General features: G+C 39.2%; 1 protein-coding gene across 8 annotated transcripts in view; it reads right to left on the reverse strand.

The window, feature by feature from the left end:
- The window catches only part of PLEKHA1 (pleckstrin homology domain containing A1), a 50,126-nt gene that overhangs the window by 4,650 nt on the left and 20,769 nt on the right, over nt 1-24,707 (reverse strand). For 2 of the 8 annotated variants that reach the window (XM_039870805.1, XM_039870804.1), the window contains exons 5-12: nt 23,192-23,289; nt 17,441-17,569; nt 12,619-12,762; nt 11,051-11,119; nt 4,934-4,998; nt 4,262-4,325; nt 2,544-2,633; nt 1,178-1,218 (exon numbers count right to left, since the gene is read on the reverse strand). In XM_039870805.1, the coding sequence (XP_039726739.1) occupies nt 1,178-1,218; nt 2,544-2,633; nt 4,262-4,325; nt 4,934-4,998; nt 11,051-11,119; nt 12,619-12,762; nt 17,441-17,569; nt 23,192-23,289 (700 nt within the window). Of the gene's footprint in view, nt 1-1,148; nt 1,254-2,543; nt 2,634-4,261; nt 4,326-4,933; nt 4,999-11,050; nt 11,120-12,618; nt 12,763-17,440; nt 17,570-23,191; nt 23,290-24,707 lie in introns of all 8 variants that reach the window. The other 6 variants (XM_039870802.1, XM_039870801.1, XM_039870800.1 and 3 more) reach the window with 4 other exon arrangements.

Here is a 24,707-nt window from a genome sequence, read left to right on the forward strand (position 1 = left end):
ACGCACACACACACGGACAGAGCAGAAGCATGAGCCATGCAGCAGACATGTGCAAGTTCTCTCCCAAAGCGATGCATTTTTAGGAGTGAGTTTAGAGCGATGACGGCCAACATTTCCACTAAGAAACCAGTTCTGTCACCAAAGCCAAATTTGGCAGCTTTGACACTGAAGATTCGGTCAGCCTAAAATGGAATACAGTGGTCCAATTGCAAATGAAGTGTGTTTAAAAGGGGGCCTACCAGCTTTATCGTTTTATTTAAGTTTATTTTCAATCAGCCGTAGAAATTATCTCACGTATTTTAGAAAGATAAAAAATGAAATGTAGAATATAAAAATGAAAGGCCATATTTAATAAGCAGAATTCGACATCTTTCAAAACGACTATTTTATCTGGCAGTCTGACAGTTTTTGCTTCCCTGAATTTCACTGCAACTCACTTATTAGTCTTTTTTTTTGCTTTTTAATTGCATTTATTTAGTTTTGAATATGTCATACATTCATATGGCTTAAGATTTTAAATGTAACGGTACGTATTTAATCATTTGTAACTGGCGAAATCAACAGATGTGAATATTAATTTCAATATAATTCTAATGATATCAAATCTGAAGATATCCTTAAATATGACCATTCTGAGTACATCGCCACACAGTTCCTAGTATATCGTGTTCATTTATGATACCAGTGGCTTTGAAAACAAAGTGCTAGAAATTACTAACACAGTAGATTCCTATGAGATGGCTAAATTTCACCTGAGATTTAAAATGCCACGCAAACTACAGTAATGGCGAATTTATCCAATGCATGAGTTTGCGCCCATTAGAACAAAGGCGCATTTCAAGTGGTAGAGTATAAAAAATTTTTCAAAATACGTAAGATATAAAAATTGAAATTCCTATGGCAATTAGGTGAATTAATTTTAGAAAATAACTTAATATGACTTTTTCGATTAGTAAAGTTCTATTTTTTCATTATTTATCTTTTTTTTTCCTAAATGCATCTCCAACCTGATGACGGTAGTGACACAGTTTGCGTTAGTGTTGACAAAGTCAGTTACGGTGACTGCAAAAGGCAGTTCAGTGAACTCAACTTTCTAGGATGAGCTGTGAGTAGTGTGAGAAGGCACGTTTGCGTGAGAGCCCACATACGTGCTGCATTCCCCGTCCTTGATGTATACCTCTGTATACAAGGGTTCGACAGCCTTCTGGCCTGCCGCATCTGGAACACAGTGCAAAGCTAAGATTAGAGTCAACCTGTACTGGGGAGAGGGAGGAAAAGAGAAAGTTCTGCTGACAGTCACAGCTAGACAGTCTAGTTTGCCCCCACCACAAAGCACAGAACACAAACGCCCTTCTACGACTTCTCCTCTTCCCAACAGACGTTGATTTTGCAGAGAGTCTCATACTTGACTGCTGAAAGGGTCACAGAAGACACAGGCAGTTACCAAATTAACACCCAAGGAAGCAGCTTCTGAGACATTCCAAAAAGAGGTTATAAAGAGAATGAATTAAGAAATGAGAAAGGTGGATTTGTATATACTGATTTGTAGTTATTAATAGCAAGAGACTATTAAAAGATAATATCACTACCAGGAAAAGACTAAAAGTGCAGAATTCTAGCTTTTACAACGAATCCAGATAACAAAGGCTATCATGCTACATATCATATTACATTCTGCAGACCAAAGTGCTACATTTCAAGACACTTAAAATATTTTTCATTCCTTAGTAGAATCTGTATTTTCACATCAGACCACTGACCAAAGCATCTTAAAGGCAAATCTTATTCCTATGATGTTCTTGAACATGATAAATTATAAATTAAAAATATTTTTCTTACTGCTTCTGAGAATGTTTAGCTGTTTCAATTTTATTATTCTACTACCACAAAGATAATTAGGATTGTGGAAGGGGGAAGCAACCTTTTAAATTAACCTATGAGAAAATGAGAATGAAACATGAAATGGAAAATACTGACTGAACAGCACCAAATTGTATTTAAGATTCCAGCTGCTCAATGGTCTTATGACATTACTGAGCATGCATAGATAGACAGATGGATAGATAGATAGATAGATAGATAGATAGATAGACAGACAGACAGATGAAACCCAAAACAAAAACAGGAAAAAAAAAGTTAACTGAAATTAGAAAAAGTAAAGAAGAAAATGAAGGGTTCACTAAAGGTGCCTTACACGACTGGGCCACGTCCAATACTAAGAATTAATTGGTCAAGTTATGCCAGATTTAGACTTACTGACCAGTAAGAACTCCTAAAACAAAGGAAGGAGATGTTCATTCCTTAGTTGCCCTGCTTGTGCATTTAAGACAATACAATGCACAGAAAGTTATGTATACATAACACTACAAGGAAGCACCATATTAGAAATGCATTATATTTTGCAAGTCCAATTGGTATGAAAGTCACCATGCAAATAAATCTCAATACAGAAAGAAACCAGAAGGATTAGGGGGACAGAAAGGAAAATAACTGGACAGGATGGAGGAACCCGAGCGTGTCACCCCAGAGAGCAGGAAACATACAGAAGACGCCGAGCGGCCTGGCCCCCGCTGTGCGACGATGGCACCGGACACCGCCTTAATCCAGCTGTGCATCTCTTCAGGGCTGTCGGCCTACGGGACAGAGAGGGCTCGTTCAGTCCACTTTCCCTCAAGATCGGCTCCTGTGGCCGTAAATCCAATGTATGCATTTTGGTAACTAATAGTGTCGACGACAAAATCATTCTAAGGCAATCAATGGTTTCCAAAAAAATTTATAAATCACTTCTTTAAACCAGGCTTTGCTGGGTAAATTATTACACAGAGACGTAAGTTGGGCACTTAACATTTGCAGACCAGACACATCAAAACGTGTCAACATGAACACTTCTGTAGGGAAAACGAGGCGAGGAAGAAGTCAGAGCACTCGTTTTGCTTTTTCGATATTAACTGCTATATTGTCTGTAGTTGCTGCAAGAATACATAATTGCATATAGTAAAAAACCATTTTGGCATCATTTTATATATTATTTTTCTAGAAATAATTTCTAGCAGTGCCATAACCCTAAAAGACTTATTTCTTGACAGGATCTTGGCTTCCAATGTGAATTAAAAACCTTACTATGACTTCAATCCAGTTAAATTAGGCCCTAAGAGGGGTATAGAGATATTGGCCTTTACTTCTAGATTCTAGAAGTTCAAAAATTTTAAAGATTTAAGGTAATATTTTTAAACCAACAATATTAACCAATACTTTTTCAAAGGAAAAACTCAAAGTAGGCAAAGGTAAAAAGTACACTTTCATTTGGTGCAAGTCTAGAAACTCATTTGGCAAAATAAAGAGGTTCGAAAAGTTTTGTGCTCTAATAGTTATTCTTGATCTAGAACCTCACCCTAAAGAAGAAATTAAGGCAACTTTACACACAAAAATGTTCATCACCATGTTATTTATCATAGTAAATGCATGAAAACTATGTAAATCAATGATCAGCAACACAGCAGTAGAGAAACAGTTTAACTGTGAAACATTCATACGACAGAGCACGAATGTAATTCCAAAAGGTTTCCTGAGAATTTTTAATGCTGTAGAAAAATGACCATAATTTATTAAACAAGTAAAATATAACATTATACTTCATATGACCACTTGTTATAAAAATATAAACCTTAAGAAAGGCAGTAAAAAAATAAGAACAGCTGCCTGACGGTGGAATTCTGTGTTTTATAAACCATCCTTTTCTTCATATTTTCCTATATTTTCTAAATTTTCTGCATAAGTATATGTAAGTTTCATAAAACAAAATGTTCTTCTAAAAACTTCAAATTTAATTAATGTAGTAAGTAAAAAGTGTATTTTAAATTTAAATACAGAATGCCTATCTACTTTTAGTGACACTGTTAAGATCTACTGTCTACTTTTATTGCGGGTATTTAAGGCCCCCCCTCTTAGAAAGTTACCAAAAAACGACATAATTAAAATTCCAAAGCATGTGCAAAACTAATCCAAGTTGGAAGTATGCACTTGGCATCTAAAGTAAAGTAGCACTTCCTCCAAATGCTGCACGTTTCTAGTCGACTAACTCAGCAATGAAGACCCTCCCCTGCTGAACATGTGGCAATCTTAAATGTAATGTTTTTTTATTAACTTGGCAAATTATAGTTATCATATTTTTGTTTATTCTCATAAACAACAAGTTCGTTTCACCTCTAAAATTATTAATTTCTTGTTAAGAGGATCTATTATCTCCAAAGAAGTATCTTACCTGCACATAGAAAGTTCGAGACGATGTTACAATTTCAAAGAGGTTGTCCCTCATCATTATGTCACTGTTAACAAAAAAATTCCCAATTGTACTTAAATAGCAATTGTTTGATATTTTTTCTTTCCTTTATCTACTCAACACCAAATATGTGTCAATAAAAAAATAAACATCAGAGTTAAAACACTGATACAATTTAACAAACCTGAATCATCTTTTTCAATTCATTTTTGCATTAAATTTTACTTATTTTATGTAGTTATATATATTTTTTTAGGAAAGGGTCATAAAACAACGTTAAAAGTCAAAGTTTCCAACTGTGAAGAAATCAGTTTGCTCAAAGAAACGCGGGCACAGTTAACATATTTTCTTACAAAGCTCTATTCTGCAGCAACCCTGAAATACTAAAATTACTAATACATCGATTTGTCAAATATGACTAAAGCTGTTCATATTAAAGTTTTTCATTTCCACTATTTCCTAATTTTTAGTTCTCAAACATCTCAACACTTTCATCTGAGGGTTTTAAAAGTTCTTGCATATCCAACTATTCAGAGTTAAAAATAACTAGAAGTCATACAGAAAAATAGCATCTGTAAGCACGTCAACCAAACTACAGCTCCACTGGGCACTAACACGCAACATGGTAACACACGAGGCAGGGCCAGCACTTACCTCTGCTTGCATTCCTGGACCTTGTGAACCTCCTTAAGTGGTATTACACGGAGAGGTTCCTTTTCCTGACCCCCCACCAAAAAAAACAAATGAACATGTATGAGATATATTCTTAAAATCCTTTTAACGGTTAGTTGTCTTATTTGGAGATCTATGTGAAAACTATGCTTCTTTCTTGAAGCACATCTAAGACATAATCTACCTTCTTGAACTATCCAGCATCAGAACAGCTGAAATATCATAATCTTGTGCACATTATGGTTTGAAACAAGAAAACTGGCATATAACCCATATTTACATTATTTCTGGCCTTAATGACAGCGTAGCTATGAAAAGCCATTCACTATCAGACCTTTCCCCAAGGAAGCCCTACGCACCAGGAGAGGAACACTTCTGGAATGTTATTTTGATAAAGAAAGCACAGGAGTAGTGAATACCCAGACTTCTTTAAATTCGTCATTTTAAGACTGTTAGTTTTATATGAACACATTATTTTAACAAGCACCATTTATTGAACATTTACTAAGTGCCAAGACATCCCCCAGATTTTAAATATATCTCGTTTAAACTTTCCACAACCCTACAATGCATGCGCTGTTATTCACCTGGGGAAACTGAGGATTAGACATGCTAAAGACCTCACCTAAGGTTACAAACTAGATCAAAAATGTAAATATAAGAGATAAATAGTTCCTAATAGCATAACATTTATACTATACATTCCACAAAACACTATATACTGTATTTCACTGAACAGGATACCATGAGACTAAGACATACCATTACTTTATATAGCACTAAGAAAAAAATTGAACCATGGCTGATCACTTGTTAAAAAACCACGATTCTTTCAAGTTTTATAAAAGTTTATTTTAAAATAATTTCAGACTGTAAAAGACTTAACAGAAAACCCACACCGTTTTCCAAGATGTTAGTATTTCTCATTTTTAAAAACCATTCTGTCTGTGTACATATATGTGAATATATGTATATGTATTTTTCCTGAAATGTTTGAAGGCAAGTTGTCCATACAATACACCTGTACTACTAAATACTTCAGTGTGTATTTCCTAAAACAAAATGTTGTCTTACATGACCAGGACACAATTATGAAAACCAAAAACTCCACAGGTGATGCGACACCATTATCCAACCTACGCACCGTACTCAGATTTCATTCACTGCCCCACGTTTTCAGCAAAAGAAAAACTATGCTTTCTGATGCGGGGTCCAATCCCCAGCCACACCTTCCACTTCACGGTTGTCCCAGTCCCCTTCGCAGGGGACGGCTCTTCGGGTCCTTTTTGGCCCTGCCAGTTTTCAAAAGCCAGGCCAGTCATTCTGGAGACTGTCCTGCACTTGGGTCTGTCCGGCAGGAAGCCACAGAAGTGAGGTTGGCTCTCCTCGCACGTCACTCAGGGGGCGCGTGACAGTGGTCTGTCCCATTACCAGTGTGTTAACTCTGCTCTCCTGCTGAAGGTCATGTGTGCCAGACTGTACGATCACTTCTCCCCTTTGTCATTCATTATTAACTATCCTGCAGGGACATAGCTGGAGTCTGTGTAATACCCAGTCTCCCGTTGTAATTTTTCCTCTGGTTTTATCAAACACTGAGGATTCTTGCCTAAAACCACCATTACTACAGTGGCTACCAAATGGTGACTTTTCTAACCTCATCAATTCATGGATATACATTGGCCAGAATTTTACTCTGAGAAAATGCTTGTCCTCCATCTACTTATTCATGACTCACTGAACACTGAGTTATAATCCATTATTTATTATGTTGCTCGAATTGTCTCACTTTGGGGCACTGGGAGCCCCTGTGTCCTTCTGACACATGTCCATTGTTCTCTGAGCTACTTCCTTATTTTCTGTCAAAAGCAGATATTCTAGATGGGCTCAGCTTGTACTTTTCCTGCCCCAGCTCTGAAACTGGCCATTTCTCCAAGGGGCCCTTGTGTCACAAAATGGCATGTCCCCCATCTCTTCACTCAGCCATGGCTTCCTCATAATAGATGAGAAGTAATATTTCTGTTAAGTTTTAATTTGTGCTTCTCTAATTATCAATGATGTTAAATATCTTCTTAAATGTTTCGGGACCACCTTAACTTTTTTGTAAATGAACTATTCCTATCTTTTGCTCATTTTTCTACCAAATATTTTCTCCTCGAATTTCTCTTTTTAGACTTTGAACCAACCACAAACTTAGGCAAAGGCTGAAAACACAGCACAAGGAACTCATTTTCCTGAACCATTTCAGAGTAAGTTGCTGACCTGGCTCCCACAACCCTGAGCATCTTAGTATTTCCTACAAAGGTGTCCTATTATATTATCACAATACAACCATCAAAATCAGGAAGTGTCACCCAAATGCCTTTTATTAAAGCAAAAGAATTCAGTTCAGAATGACACTTGTCTTGGAAGCATGTGAGATCTTGGTTCCCGGCCACTGTCAGTTTAGGTCAAATAAACTCTTATAAAAATTAAAAAAAAAAAAAAAAAAGTCGCACTTGTCTTCTCTCTCTTCTTTCCTTTGGTCATTCTTTGCCGTCCACAGTCCCGACTCTGTTGGAGACTGCAGGGCAGTCACTCTGTAGCACGTCCCTCACGTGGGCGCGCCTGCCACTAACTCGCGATTAGAGGCAGGCCATGCACCCAGAAGTGACACTGCATTCTTCTCAAGCTTCCTGTCAGGGGGTAAGTGACTTTAATTCATCTCGTCGCTGATGAAGTACGCCGTAACCATCTGACCACCTGACGAAAGCGGTGTCTGCCAGGCTTCTTCACTGCAGAGCGGCTCTTCCCGCTTTGTGCTTAGTGTACGTTTTGCAGACGGGCACTCTGAAGCCGTCACCTCTCGTTCTCCATCACACGTACACATGTGTCGCTATTCACTCATTCATTTCTGCCTGTACGGGTTCAGGACTGCTATTTTATTCAATGGGCAATAATCTGTTACCATCGTTACTTAATTTAATCCTCAAAATGCTCCAAATTCGGTGAGGGGAAAATTTTCAAAAGTTGGATTTCGGGTCCTTCTAACATGTCCCTATCGTTCTGCGAGTACTTCTCCTTGGAGGTTGTTTCAAATGATCCTGAATGTCTGACACAAGACATCCCAGGATCATTTTATATTTATTTCTCCTGTCCCAACTCTGAAATCTTGCCTAGGTTTCTTCCCGTGGAAAATGGTAATTTTTTCAGGGTCGAGAGCTATATTATATGCATATATATATATATATATAAGCACATGAATACATTTATATTTGTTTCTACATCTATAGATTGTAAAACTTCACATCAATATTCCCATTCCGATCTAAAAAACAAATTTTTTTATATTACTCCTTTCTTCACCAGTGAGTGAGAAGGCTAGTTTTCATTACCCTGAATAAATGTCCTTATTTTACCAGTAAGCACAGATGGGACATTCTCCCATCTCGGCCACCACTGTCTCCCCAGAGTGGATGCTCTCCCCTCTCTACCCCACGCTGGGCGGACCCAGATGGCCTCTAACCTGGCGTGGGCTCGGACCGCCCCCACCTGGCTACTCTAGTTCCTTCTGCTCCTGCCCACCCCGGCACACACACACGGACACCTACACTGATTCGCCTTACCTAAAAAATTTAGGTCTAAATAGGATTGATGGGAGGAAGAGGGAAAAATAGATGAGAAAAGATCCCCTTCCCTCAATTTTAAGATTCTTTATATATTAGAGATATTAATGTTTTATCTCTGATACATGCTACAGTTGGGTACTTAAATCTTTTATACTTACTGAAAAAACTTTTGGTTTTTCAGTTGTATACTTAAATCTTTTACTTACTGAAAACATTTTTAAATCTATCTTTTAGAGATATACACACTATAATATTTACAGATGAAATTATATGTCTAGGACTTGCTTCAAAATATGAAAGAACTGGGTGGTGATATAGAAGATAATTATAAAATCTCGGTGACAGCTACATAGAGGTTCAGAATACTATTTAAATTTATATTGAAACTTTTCCATGATCAAAACATTTTGTACTTTAAACGTTAATATCATAAACCATTCTTGAGCATACAGAAAAACAGATAAGCAAAATGAGTCGGTTAAGGTTTCTGAAACTTCATATTCGGATTCCAGCTCTTCTGAATCACTTTTTGATTAGGAGCCATCGACGTCCACGCTGCTCACTCCAGACTATCCTCTGTGCCAAAGAGTGCTGACGAGGCAGCATTTCTTAAGAATGTGTCACCGTGTCCCTGAGACTTCCGTCCGGGCTACCAGCACCTTTTCTGCAGGTTTTGATGCTGGTGACTTTTGGATCGTCCCCAAAGGTGCTGTGCACATGCCAGCAATGACAGCTATGGCACCGCTGCCCCCTGGCTGCCCCTCCCCTGCCTAACTCGGAGACACCCTAATATTTCAGAAAAGTTAAAATGTTGCGGGGGGGGGGGCGGAACCTTATCAATCTTAGTAATTGATAAATGTCAATAATTATAAATATATTTAAGTTTTCGATTTTATGTTTTCTGAATACTTGACATATTCCTAAATACATATAATTTCCCTATCACCTATGATAGTTCAGTATGCTCTCAGATTTTATAGCATAACGTGAATATACAGGATTTCAAAACTGAATAAATATTTCTATAATAGTCTTTATCTTATCGTAATTACTGCAGGTAACACAGGTATACGTCAATTTCTCTGACAAACTGGACTCCTGAAGGCCAGAACATTGCTGCTTTTTATTCCCAGTTCCCAGAACACTGCGCCAGGACCCAAGAGCTCAGCGGACACCTGCTGCATGAACGCCTCTTCCCAAGAGTACTGGTATTCGCTAAAAGCAATGAATCAACCTGCAAACAAAAGCACGCACGCTGCCTTCTCAGACACCAAGGCTGGTGTTTTTTGAACCAAGTAACTAGTACTTCCAGCTGAGGTTCTTAGAATTTGAAGTCTGAGAAGAATCCCATGCTAAAATGGCTATTCTTCCTATTCTATGCCACTGTTCATTCATTCAAAAGCACTTATTATCTACCAAATACCAGAAGCTGTGTTCATAAAAGGGTACGTAAGAACATCTTTGCTCTCAGGAAGCTCGTGACTGGTAAAGACAATCATGCAGTTACAAAATAGTGTGAAATACGACAGCAGTGGGCATCAGGTACCACGGCGTGTAAAACGAAGGTATTTAATCCAGGCCCCAAAGCTTCCCAGAACAGACACCTGAGATGATTCTTCCAGTATACTTTTCCTGTTCCCTAGAACTTCATTGTCCCACACAGCAGCCACTAGCTATGTGCAACTATTTAAATTAACGAATATTAAATACAATCAGTTTTAATCTTAAAATTAAAGGTCTGTTTCCTTAGTCCCACAGACATCTTTCCAGTGCTCAACAGCCACATGCAATCCGCAGACCTGGCCACTCAGATACAGGACACTTCCGTCAGTGCAGAAAGCTCGACTGGACAGTGCTGTTCCGGTGCCTTCCTTCAAATAAGTATATGGTTCCCCTGAAAGGTCCCGTAAAACAAGAAGAGGCAGGACAGACGTGTGAGGTATAGAACTGCATTTAGTTTACCCAAAAACCTACTGCAGAACTCAGGTCACATGACAAGAATATTTTAAATAAGGATGTTACTCAAAAAAATGTAAGAAGGAATTTCGATCTTTGATTCTACCTTCAGATAGGACAAAAACATCTCATATAAAGAAACTTAAAAGTCAATCTGACAGGAAAAGAAAATGTGATGAGGGGGCAGGGAAGAGAAGGCAGAAATACATGGGGTTAAATGCTGACTTTGAGAGACTTAATTCCATCACCTCCTCCAGTGTCCCTTTAAGAAAATTTTTAGACTGAGGGGCTGATATTCTTAATTCCTTCAAGGTGGAATGTCTTTGAAGATATGATTTTTTTTTTTTAATTTAAGATATATTTAACAAAAATACCATTAACAAGCATCGCAACAAAAACTGAATTGTATGTACCTCTCAAAACCAGAATTTAATTATTGAAAAAAGAGAAAACAGGACAAAAATATATTTTCCATACTTTACCACAGTGTAACACTTCTCAAACATTTTAAAGCAACATTTAAGACACGGCAACATACCAGTTCAGACTTGAAGTAGCCTATTGTGTTTTCATCCAATTGAAAATATCTTCTTTTCCAGTTTTTCATCTACCAGAGAGGAACACAGACATAAGACTTCTAAGAATGCCAGATGTTAAGAACCACTTAATTATTCTGCCATGAGCCCACACCCAGAAATGTCAAGCACTGGAAAACCTCGCCGCCCCGTGAGCGAGGAGATTAATGGTTGCTGCTCCGGCCTCGAATTCCTAATTCAACTTTGGGGACTGGCTTTCAGTTTTTATTATACAATTTTATAATGTAGTTTCATATTTTTAATGTTCTAAAAATTAAAAAAAAAAGAAAAAGCACTTCCCCATCCTCCCCATACCCAACCTCCACAAAATAAATGCTCTGAAGAGTTCAACAGCAAGAACAGGAAATGTTATTAAACCACATCAAGTTTCTCTATCTGTAAAATGCACAAATCTTTCTATAGGTACTTTACACTTAAGTAGCAAAGCAATAGAAATTTAATATTAAAGTGAACCTACTTTGCACAAACATTTTTTTGTCAGAGAAATATAGTTTTTGTGGAAGCATTTCAGTATTTCTAAAGGTTGATATTTTAGCCTTAAGAGTAAAACAGAAAGAAAGGAACGTCTCCTTGAAAACTCTGCACACAAGAGAGTCACGGCCTGATGAGACGGCTGCCTTTACCTGTAGACACGGCAGAAGGAGAAGCCTCCAGCCCCCGCCCCCCGCCCCTTCTTGTTTACCTTCACCTGAAGGTCAGACGATTAGGAAGGAACTTCCCCTCGGCTGACCTAAGCTAACAAGAAGTGGTGTCTAAAGTCAGACAGAACTGCCAGGGGAGTTTTAGTATTTCTTGACTCACAGAATTTTCTTTTTCAAACTTTAATGTACATTTTCTCATAAAATTCTAAAGATTTAGTTCACATAGAAAGAATGGCTTAGAAAGGCACTTCGGGACCTCAGAAGTACTGGTAGATTCGCTTGCTACAGGTCTGCATCACGGAACTGGCTGTGTGAGAATAACCCACAGCAGCTCTTAGCAAGGACCAGGTGCTGTGCTAAGTGCTCTCACATTGACGCTTTTCAAAACCACCTCTCAATGGCAGGTTTCAGAATATGATTTTCCTTCAAAAGAAACTGAGAGGCTGAGAGACTAAGTAAGTAGCCCAAGGTCACAGAGCTTTCAGCTGTCAGCCCCACACCAAAGCAAGTGTTGGGCTGACTTCCGCCCCCTGTCCCCCGCCCCCCTGACATCCTCTTCCCTGTCACCTCCCTGCTAGAGTGCTTTCCCTGGCCCACTACCAAGGGCAGGGGGCGGAGATCGATAGAAAAACTTTCTGGAAAAATTAAACTGTTAGGAAAGCTCATTTAAAACTGAATGTCAGTGGTAGTCAGCATTAATCTCCTAGCCGCTCACAGACCAAGAAAATAATAGCACGGAGTTAGGAACACAGAATAACCCTAGCTCCATCTCCCAGCTCCCCCGACAAGCTGACCCCTCACTTACCTGGGTATGGAGACTGTGCTAACACTTACTGTCATTACCACACACACGCTGTTAAGCTACTCACCACTGCTCCCTGTTTCACACAATACCCAGCTTTGATAACTGCACTATCTGAAGGTAGTTTAGAAGTAAAGTAAGGAAGATGGCTTTGCGATCGTTTCAAATTGTTTCTGTCAGTACTTTCGGTGCATTCATTTACTTCTTCTTTCTAAAATGAAGCAAAATAAATTGTTCTTGCTTGTTTAGATTCAAAGCATATTTATACTTCATGTTGTTCATTAGTCTAGTACAAAATCTTAAACCCTATCTTCGTTCAGTTAGGAACATAGATTTGGAAGTGAAAAGTTTTCTAATTATTTTGAGATACTTAATCATAACTTACATATTATTGACAAAACCAAAGATTTCTATTTCTCTTGTTCAGTAAAAGTCCTGCCACCAGTGCTTTTTTCTGTGTGTGGGAGTTTAAACTTTTATTTTGAAATAATGATATAGATTCACAGAAAGTGATAATAAAAGATGCACAGGAGGTCCATGTATCCTTCAACTGGTCCCCCCAAACAGGGAAACTGTGGAACTGCCGTACATTATCAAAACCGAAACACTACGCAACCATATTTGGATTTTGCCAGGTTTACGTGAACTCATTTATCTCCATGTGTATGTGTCATTCTATGCTATTTTATCACATGCAGATTTGTGGAACTACCACCACGAATGCACAGAAGTGTTCATCACCAAGAGGCTCCCTGGGTACCCCTTTTGAGCCCCTATCCACAAGCCCTAGGCAGTTCGAGAATATAACATAAATGGAATCATATAATAGGGGACTTTATGAGATTGGCTTTTTTCAGTCAACGTAATTCTCTGAAGGTTCACCCAGGTTGTTCCTTGCTTCGGATGCTCACTCCCTCTTACTGCTCAGCGGGTGCCATGCTTTGGTGCCCCACCGGCTGTCCACCCGTTAAAGGGCACTCGAGCTGTTTGCAGCTTTGGCTATGAGGAACAAGCCCGCTATGCATGTGCGTGTATGGGTTTGCTGTGATCATTGATTCTTCATTTCTCTAAAATGAATGCCCAGTGTAAATGCTGGGTCACATATTAATTGCAGGTTGATTTTTATAAAAATCTGCCAAACCCTTTCTTAAAGTGGCTGTGCTATATTTTACATGCCCACCAGCAATGTACGAGTGATTCTGTTTCTCCTCATCCTAGTCAACATTTATCATTAATTTTTAGTTGAGTTACTCCGATAGGTGTGTAGGGATACCTCACTGTGGCTTTCATTTGCATTTGCCTACTGGCTAATGATGAACATCCTTTCCAGCGCACATTTACCATGTGTGTATCTTTTAACTTTAACTAAAATCTCTGTTCAGTCGTTTTGCCTATTTTCTAACTGAATTGTGTTAGTGCCGAGTTTTGATAGTTCTTTATCAGCTCTAGATGCGAGTGCTTTGCTAGGTGTGTGGATTGAAAATAATTTCTCCCAACGTAGAGCTTTTCTTCTCATCCGGTTAACAGGGTCTTACAAGAGCGAACATTTTTAATATTGGCAAAGTCAAATTTACCAATTTTTTCCTTTTACGAATAGTGCTTCTGATATCAAGTCTCAAAACGCTTCACCTGGTACTAGATCCTGAAGGTTTTCCCCTTTGCTCTTTTCTAAAAACACTGTAGTTTTATTTTTATTTTTTTACGTGTAAGTCCAGTGCTTTAAAAAAACTAACTATACTCAGGTTTTCATGTTTCCCAAAGCACTAGTTTCTTGTTTATTTATAACATATTAACGTGATAATCTAGAACACCACATATCACCAAAGGTATGTTTTTAAGAATGCCTAAATTTCAAGAGAAAAACTAAATATTCAAATCATAACTTGAGGAATTCTCAACCTGCTCTACACTTAGACAGGTCAACAGCACTAATCGTTATGTGCTTAACTTTGTAATCCTAGCACTTAAGTACATGCTAATCCAATAGTTACCGAATAAATTAACCATGCAAATGAGATTTAGTCAACATTTTCTTGATACCATGTCATCTAAATACTTTTATAAGTAAATACTACTTCATCATTAAATAAACTACATTGAAAAATGACAGCAATAAAATTCTTTGGGATCTTTAACATGATGCCCACTACAGAATCTTAGAACTTACTGAGTAATCTATACCAAAATCAAAACGAAATCTTAATTCTGTACAAAATTAAAACAACCAGATATAAATAATGAAAATAGCCTAATACGACTATAAATAAATTGTCTTAGAATCACGTATATCCACACAAGACAAGAGAGGCAAAAGCAGCGTAGTCTAGCTGTATCTGAACAAGAAGTCTTACAGGTTAAAATCATTACTTTAAAAAAGTAAACACACACACACACACACAATCCTAGATTATTTCTTAGTGAACTCTGATGATAAATGTAACCTCTCCCTAAAGCATGGAGTTTTTACTCAGTATAATCCTTTGCCTGGCATACAGAAAGCACTCAATAATAATTTTTTTTTCCTCACTCAGAATGGTGGGAGGAAAGGGTTGGGAGTGAAAGGCTTCCCGGCCTAAGTGGCATGGTAAGACTGAGGTGGCCCCTGGGTGGCATGGTAAGACTGGAGGGCATGGTAAGATCAAAAGGGCCCCCAAGTGGCATGGTAAGACGAGGTGGGCCTCAAGTGGCATGGTAAGACTGAGGTGTGGCCTCCCCTAAGTGGCATGGTAAGACTGAGGTGTGGCCCCCCCAAGTATTTAATGTAGTAGGAAATCTCTTTCTGCTAATCACTCCCCGCTGACAAAAGTCCTGAAAATTATGGTGCATAATACGATTGGGCTGTAAAGGTTTATAGAGTGTCAAAAGTTTATAAAGGTTTATAAAGTATCTGTGTACCTTTTAAACCTTTAAAAAGTAATGAAAATGTCCAATGCTGGCAATACCAATTAATTAATTGAAAATATTCAGTTTCTCCACTGCTGGTAATTTAATTTACCTTACAAACTCACTCGATAGTAACATAAAAAATTTAAACTCATACAAAGGTTTTAATTTCATCATAAATTTTTAAAATAAATTTGTATTTTTCATAATACCCAAATATGATTTAATTTAGCATAACAGTACTTTTGGGATAGAATTGAGTCAAAATTCCAGTCCTTTCTTTAGCTCATCTAGGCCAGGTTGTTGAAAAACAGGCTTAAAAAAATACACATATTAACAAACACTTTTGACTCAGCTATTTTATTTCTAGGAGTTTATCCTTTACAAAAGACTGTTTATGTCCCTAAAGCTCATGCTACAAGAATATTCATCACAGTATTTATGATATAATAGAAAAAATATATGTTTGTCTCCGCCCTGGTTCCTGGCACAGAGCTCCTAAAACCCTTGCAATTTCCTCAATAATAACAGCACGAGGAGCATCTTTTGTTCTAATATTTGGTGTTCGATCTCGGTTCCTGACACAGCGTTCCTAAATCCCTTGGGATTGCCTGGGTGAGAGCAGTGTCCTTTGTCCTAATGAGGTGACTGTTAGTGGGCTAATGGATAGCTCCTGGATCCGGGCTCATCACCAGAAAGACCAAGCCATAACTAGAAGCATGGCATTTTCAACCCATTCCCCATTCTCCAGAGGGGTGAGGGGCTGGAAGTGGAGTGAGTGATCGATCGTGCCTATGGGAGGATACGGGGTTCAGGGTTCGGACAGCTTCGGGGCTGGTGAACTTGTGGGGGTGCGGGGAGAGTGCTGTGCCCAGACAGGGCCCAGAAAGGCCGCACGCCTCCCGCGCATCTTGCCCAACACGTCTCTTCCATCTGGAAGTTCATCTGCGCCCTTTATCATACCCTCTTGACATAAACTGTAAACGACAAGTCAACTGTCTTCCTGAAGTCTGCAAGCCGCTTTAGCAAAGGAACCGACCCCCAAGGAAGGGGGTTGTGGGAACCTCCCGCTTACAGCCATTGGTCAGAAGTGCAGGTGATGACAACCTGGACCTGAGACCTGCGACCGGCACCTGAGGGGGAGGGAGGGATTCCTGTGGGACTGAGCCCTTAACCTGTGGGGTCCGGGGAGATAGTGTCAGAATTCAGTTAAATTGTAGGGCACGCAGCTGGTGCCACAGAATGGCATGGTGTGGGGGGAACCCACACATCTGGTAAGTATTGTGAGCGGGACAGTGGTGTGAGAAACACAGGAGAGGGTGGGTTTCTCCTAATCACGTCGTTTATTTTAAGAAAAGAAAAAAGAAAGAACTGTCCAACAGAAGATTTGCAAACTGTGGTAAATTTGTGGCAAAATAATACACAGTCATAAAAATGAGGCAAAATAATCTTCAACGACTTAAAAAACGTTTGCGACGTTAGTGAAAAAAGCTGTTTCCCAAGTACAGCTGACCCTGAACGACGCCGGAGTCAGAGCATCCGAATCGTAGCTGCCCCTCAGATCCGCGGGGAGTCGATTCCAGGGCCCCCAGACCCCAAAACCCATGGTGCTCAGGTCCCCGATATAAAACGATACGCCCTCTGCGTGCGAGGACTCCAACCGCAGAGCGTAACCAGTACAGGTATTTACTGAAAAAATCTGAGTATAAATGGACCCGTGCAGTTCGAACCCGAATTATTCAGGGTTCAACCAAATGTCCGCTTCCAGGGCCACAAGTTCACAGAAGAAGGCTCAGGGAAAGCATGAGAAGTGTCAGGTGTTGTTTATCGGTGATCTTCCAATTTTTTACAATAAACACTTTTGAAATAAGAAACAAATGTAACTTTTTTTGTCTTAATTGACTATTATGTTAATTTGATGAAGATGTACTGCTTTAGTTTTATTAACAATACAGAAATCAGTAGACGGTCATTAAATCATCACACAAAGCAGAATTAATTTGTACCTGAGTTGGAGTGATGATGGGTACACCGCCAACAATATCAGTTCTGTAAGACACTTGCTTCTTCGAACCACACTCACCTTGGCGACTCACGTTCTCAGAATGAGGCTGTGAGTCTGACTGCTTTGGTACCTAAAATAACAAGTCAACGTGAATGGTTTTGCAACCTGCATTTCACACGATATACCCTCTTTTATCACAGCATTTCCAACTAACGGTCTATTTCTATGTAAGAAACATATATGAAAATTGATAGTGGATGTCTCTGCTCCCCTTTAAGTTCTCACCCTAATTCTTCTGTTACGGTAATGCTTTATAACGCGGCCATCCTCTACGGAGTGCTCATTTTCTCATTTAATCCTCCTACCAAACCCTGTGCACGGAGCGCCAGCCCCACTGTAGTCTTAGGAAAACAGCCACAGAGGCCTGGGGCAGCAGGCTTGGCTCCTGGCTGTACTACGTTCCAGCTAAGTTTGTGTGACCCTCTTCCACACACAAGCACTGTATCACACCCCGTTTATCAGGGCTTAGCACTCCTGCGCTGTTACCTCTGCCTTCCCTCCATCCCTACCCATGATTCTGAAACATCCCTGAGGACAGGGATCACGGCATGGTCCTTATTACTGGCTTCGGGACAGTCCATCACTGAAAACGTACTGAGTAAATGGTGAAAGACCGACTCAATGGATGAATCCAACATCAGCAGGAAAAAAGAATAAAATATTTAATATAAATTACAAGTTAAAATGTTCAAAATAACTTAAAGCTTAATAGGAATTTTAAAAAGGAATTCCAATACTTATATCAGTGATAAATCACAAGTATGGACAAATATGACTGGGGCAGCAGCGGAATTTCATATAGTAACACCTCACTAAAGTAGAATCAAAGACATTGAAAAGGTTTAACATTTATTTTCATTTCTCTTATGTGGCCTAATCAGGAAATAAGGTACTTGGTGAATCATTATTTCTGCCAAGAGACTGTTTCATGTAGTCTGTATTTCAATTATAAATTTTTAAGGCTTTGAATAAAATGTAATACAATATGTTCAGCACCAATTATGATATTGAACATGACATTTAATCTCTCTCCAATGATTAGAAGGGCATTTGAGGATCTTGCGGGCTTTCCGAAACATAACAAACGCTACCCACAAGCACAGGAGAAGTGGTGTAAAAACGTTTAATTTAAAATTAAATAACCTGTCGTACAGCTAATCCCTGTCAACAGGGCACTGCACAGCTACAGGTAACATAAAACCACCCGCACTGCATTCAAAGACTCAAATATGACTTCAAAGCAGCACAGTTTCTCAAGTGTTAGTGTCACCCAGGACCATTATTAAAAACTTCCGATTCCCAGGTTCCATACCCAGAAATTCTGATTCAATACACCTACAGTGCAGCTGACAACACTGTGCTTTCAGCAGGATCACCAGGCATTTTTGATGTAGGTGTTTCGTGAACCACACTGCTAGAAACACTGCTCCAAAGGCTGCGCTCTCTCATGACCCTAGTCCCACCGGGTCTGTGGGAAAGCAGGTGTACGAGGGCATCTGCAGACAGGCTTTACAAAGAAGCTTTTTGCAAAATACTGGGCAAACACAGACTGTGTGTGTATGAGAAACACTGAGCTGCAGTAGATCCCAATCCACATAAATATAATTTACGGACATAAATAACTTGTCTCTTGGGTGACTTCTGAAACTTCCTCTCATCTGCTGTACCTCGTGTCCCTCCCTAGAGATGCTTCCTGTCAAGGCTTTCTCCCAGGCCTCGAGCCACCCTCCCCCATCTCAGCATTATTTACAGGACAATGCCAGGGACTGGCAGAAACAAAAGAGAGCGAGAGACAGGACAGGAAGGGAAGAGAAACTCATCCTGAGGGGGGTGCCTCCTGAGTCCCACCAAGAGTTTTTTCTAAGAGGCTGCACGTTTTGGAGTGCTTTTAAAAGGCAGTACCACAATGGACAGATTTTACTTGACAAGATTCACATGAATACATGAAAGCAGAAGGGCTACAAAGCACACAACACCCAGAAACAATTCGCTGCGGAGGCACACAGTGCTTCCTAATGAAGAGCAGCCTGTGTTTAAATTACTTCGACAGAGAAAATGTGGTCAAGTTACCCATTAAAAAACAGAAAACAGCATTAAGAAAATTTGAAAGTAGAGAGAAAATTACCAATTCAAATGTATTAGCTGAAATGTGCTAAAAGGTGACCCATGTGAAAAATAGTTATTCCTCTTTCAAGAAGTTAGTCATACATGAGACGTTCCCAAGAAAAACCTCTAAGATTACCCTAAAATATACTGAAATGTATATTGATTTTTCTACTTTCCTTCTGGAGATGACAATATTAAAAATCCTTGCCTATGCTGTTAAGCCTACTGCTGATTTGTCCTTAAAACAAAATGCTTAACATATAAAATTCCAATGTTAGAGGTTCAAGAATTAACTCACTTGCATTTTAAAAAAAAACTTAGCTAAATTATAATCACCTTATACAAACAAAATACCTACGAATATAGTAACTCCCTTATAAGTTCTGAATGAGAATTAGTCTAAATTCAGCCATTAAAAAAACATATTTTCAGCAGCGGGGTTGGGGTGGGGGGGCCGGGAAGCCAGCCCCCGTTTAATGAGAATCAGAAAAGCGACTGGCTGGGCAGATAGCAAGTATCGAAGACAATGCACAGGCTTGGTTTCACTGCCTACTGCTTCTCCTCTCCCTTGCTTTCTAGCCTTTTTTACTGTGACTGTTTTTGGTAAAAGATTTAAATGTATTTTTAGTAGGCATTTACACGCAATCCTAATAGTAGGAAATTCTAATAAAGAAAAGGTAAAAAAAATGACCTGAAGAAGAGATGAACAAAATGGAGAATGATGACAGAGCTTGAGGATCGAAACTTAGTATGTTCAAACACAAACGCCTGCTAATGATGACCTTTCTGAGGGCTGCACCCAAGGCCTGTCGGGTGAAGGAGTCTAGCATAAGGTAGAGAGAGGCCTTTTGCTCTGGGCACGTGTGTTAGGACCAAACTCTTGTATTCGGCCTACGCTACTTGCTCCCAGTTGCCAATTTTTAAACAAGTGTGGAATTTTGCCACAATTTCAAAATATTTTTAGATTGAAATCTAATACTGATTTTAAATTAAAATCTTTGGTGAAAAAAGACACTATTTTTAAATAGAGTGGGTTTCCAGGGATACGCCATATACATCTTAGACATTTCTCAATAACAATGGACCAGAGACCACCATATTGTCGTCACTATAAATGAATAGATGAAAGCATACTTTAAAATCTGATTTTCCAAACTCTAGTCATTGATACTTCAGGGTTGGTTTCTCTACTACTGCTCTTTTTCTTTTTTTAAATAAGGAGAAAAAGTTTTTAAATGGCAGACACCAACGCACATTCACACAGACTTCAAGAAAGTAATGAAAGCCACAGGCCATGGTGTCGGAAGACAGTCCACTAAGATGGCACGGTGCCACCGTGAGGAGTCTGTAGCTGAATGATCACCATCCCCACTACCCTCTGACCACCTCTATTCTGAAACTACATACTTCCAAAATCTAATTTTGGATTTTCAAAAATCTTAAGCTTACATGACACACTGTACTCCGTAGGCTAATAAGGTACATAACTGACCAAAACACCATTTGGAATGATTCCACAGAAAGGTAAACTGCACGTATATTCAATTGTAAACTCTAATTTTTCAAAGAAACCTACGCGTGCATCATCAGCAATCTCCACAGAGAAGTAGGACGAATTGGACGCCACACCCTAACCCACTTCCATGTGCAGAACGCAAATGAATTAAAACTAAGGTTTTTGAAAGGCTAAAATTACATAAAAAAGTACCTTATTAAAGCGTCAGAAATTCTTCCCTTGCTATCTATGAGGTAAATGTGTATCTCTATAAAGCTGACTTTTAGTAAGTGGTATCCATTCTATATTCACTTTAATAGTTCTATCACTCTACTGATATGCTAAAAATTTCTATCTTATATGTATTTAATTTCCTAAATTTGGATTATAAAAGCAAATACCAACAGATTTATCTTAAAAACTATAAAAATTCAATATGTAAAATAAAGCTGCAAGACACAAAAGCCATTTAAGTCTGCATACTTCTGGAGCATTCCCCAAGCCCTCATCAGTTTCTCTCCCACAGAGTAAGCCTAACCCTGTCACGTGCATAAGATGGTTTTAGACCATCGACTCAAACGGTGAAAAGCCTGAGATCATTCATTACTTATTCTCTTAAAGCACCAAGAAACTAGTGCTGCTTTTTATTAAAAATTGTAAAAAAACGAATGAATTCAGTAAAATTACCCGATATTGTGTTTCTAAATAAATTTCCAAACAGGGAAAACTTATTGGGAGAGCTAAAAACCAATTAAAACCTTTTAAGAATATGTACTTCTGATCAGTTCAAAAACGTGCTTTCCTGAAGCTGCACAAACCTAAAATGCTTCTGCTGCGCCTCAGAGCAGAGGCAGTGCGTGGGCGTTCTGTCGTGTGGTGACAGGCTGTTCTGGTGCGAGACCAGAAATCTCACGTAACTCTGGACAGCTTTAGTTATGTTAACTCCTTACTGTGTTGTGATATAAACATGGAATCGTTTGTTTTAGATGGAAACTAACATATGCTGACTTTCGGAGCATTTTTTTTTTTTTGAGAGTAAGTCATTTGAGGTCCGTTAAATAACTGCATGTTAGTAAAAACACATTTCGATTTACACAGAGCTCACACAGGACTTCCTTCCTGACCATTTCCATGTGGGCTCCTATGTGCGTCTCTGCCAGTGTGGCAGGTAAGGCGGATAACCAGGGACCAGAACCTGTTTTCTTGCTTATCATCGCCAGCAGTGAGCTCTCTCAGAAAAGCTTGTTTTTTGCTGTAGGGACAGAGAGGGCTCTTCTTCAGGAAGCAGTTAAGGCACTGTGCTTCGGTTGGGCTCTCGAGTCAGACAAGATGGGGTTTGGCTCACAGCTCCACAACTTACCAGCCATGGAACCTGCAAAAGTTACTTAATCCTTCTAAGCCTCACCTTTCAGATAATTTAGGTAAAACCTTCAGTGTAAGGCCTGCACACTGTAAATAATCAACACATGAATGTTCATCAGAAAACCAAGAAGAGAAAGGAGGCCGCTGGAAGCAGGAAGTTGTAGCACAGAAAAGGGGTGTGAGGGGAGCAAGCTCTGAACTCGAGGGGAAAAAGTGGGCGCGGCAAGAAGCTCAGAGCCTGAGACAAACTCCCCAAGGGCCACATGACAGGGCCCCCTGGCTGCCGCAGCCCTTCGGATCAGTCCCTTCACCGGGTCCTCCTCCCAGCGTCAACTTCCACCTACCACCGGTCCCGGAACGCCCTCTCCTGCTGCCTGGGTGGGTGGCAGGAAGCCTCTCTCTCTCCTTCAGGAGGGAAAAACACATCTTCAAGGAAGAACTCGACCCTACATTGTCCCCTAAAACATTACTGTAAGCAAGGGCGAAACGCTACAATGATATATACCATTATTAGGTGCCTAATGGGTCAAAGAGGCATTTATGGGCCGATTTTACGGGCCTGTACTCACCATGTGCAAGAAAATGTGTTCACATTATAAACACCTGTCTTAAATAAACTTTCGGTACGCAACCTGGTAATTCAGTTATTATTCAGGAGGTGTATTTTCAAAATGTAAAGATTATTTCCAGATGTTAAACTTAAAAAAAAAAACAAAAACAAATACTTACTGTAATCTTTATAGCTTTGTTCAACACATTTACCCATTCTACTAGGTCCTGCTGATCATTGGCTTGTAGGAAATATTTCCTCATCCCTGCATTCATAACTTGAAAGAAAAAATAAAATACAACACATGAAAATTTGCCCTTGTTACCTCTAATTTCGTTTGCAGCAGCTGAAAAACCACGCTAGGTTCAACACTGTGACTTTCTCGGGTTTGAAAAAATGTTACCCCACATATAGCACTGCTATTATTACTGAGTAACGTAGGTAAACTCTTACTTTTAATGGCCATGTTTTCCATTTAACGAAAATACCACAATGTATTTAGCCAATCTTCTAATGATACATACTTAGGCTATTTCTGATTTTTGAAATTACATAAAATATCCCAATGAAACATCATATACGTATGTTTTTCCATACTTGGGCTAGTATTTCTATAATTTTTTTTTTCTTTTTAGGATAATTTCTTAACATAGACTTGTTGGATCAAAAGAAATTCATGTTTAAAATTTTATAGATACTGGAAAACTGCCTTCCCAAAAAGTTAGCCCCTTTATATTCCCACCAATAGTGCATCCAAAGACCTCTTTCTTCTAATACTCCCCACTGCCTGAGCTCGTTATGGGCCCGTTGAGCCCCAAGGACTTGTGACACTGGGGCTGGGAGCCTGCAGACAAGATTCCCTACACTTCCTTGCCAGCTCAGGTCACGTTCTGCTAACGGGACGCTCGGAGGAGATATGGGAAGGTGGGGAGACCAATGAGAAGAGGGGTCTCTTGCAGATCCCTGCTCTTGCTGACCTCTCTCCAGCAGCAGCAGCAGCACACAAGCAGCTGCTTCAGCCTCCTACCCAACCTTGGGGTCCCAGCACATGCCAGGCACTAGCCCCCTGGTGGCCCCCTCCAAAGCTCTGATAACACTACCTTTTCTTTCGTCTCTCCAGCCCTGGGGGTGGCAGCTGCTTCATGCAGTTTCTAACTTGTGGGTCAGTTCATCATTCCCTTTGTACTTTTTCAGCTTTAACAACATTTTGGTAACCAATCCCTTTAACAAATCCGCTGGGTTTGAAATACCTGGTTTCGTGTGTTTTTCTGACTGGACCCTGACTAATACAGCACTCTGACTACCCAATTGGCGAATAATTATACCTTGTTTAAATCTGAATTTCTGCGATTATTGAGATAAACTAGTTTTATATGTTTATTGGCCACATGTATTTGTTTTGTGAACTTTGTATATTTTCTTTACTCATATTTCTCCTGAGTTGTTCATTTATTTTTTTACAGACTGATAAGAGTTTTTATATGAGTTCTTACTTTTTTATTTCAAGTACTTTTTCCAGTTTATCATTTGTTTCTTCACTTTGTTCATGGTATCTTTTATCAAACATATTTAAAAAATCTCCCCAACTCAAGATTATAAAAATAAACACCTTTACTTTCCAGCGCTTATGCATTTTCTTTATATTTAAAATCTTAATACATTTGGAACTTTTATGCAATTAAATTTATATACGCC

The sequence above is a fragment of the Pteropus medius genome, unplaced genomic scaffold, assembly GCF_902729225.1.
Source record: "Pteropus medius unplaced genomic scaffold, Ma_sr-lr_union100, whole genome shotgun sequence".
Lineage (NCBI taxonomy): Eukaryota > Metazoa > Chordata > Mammalia > Chiroptera > Pteropodidae > Pteropus > Pteropus medius.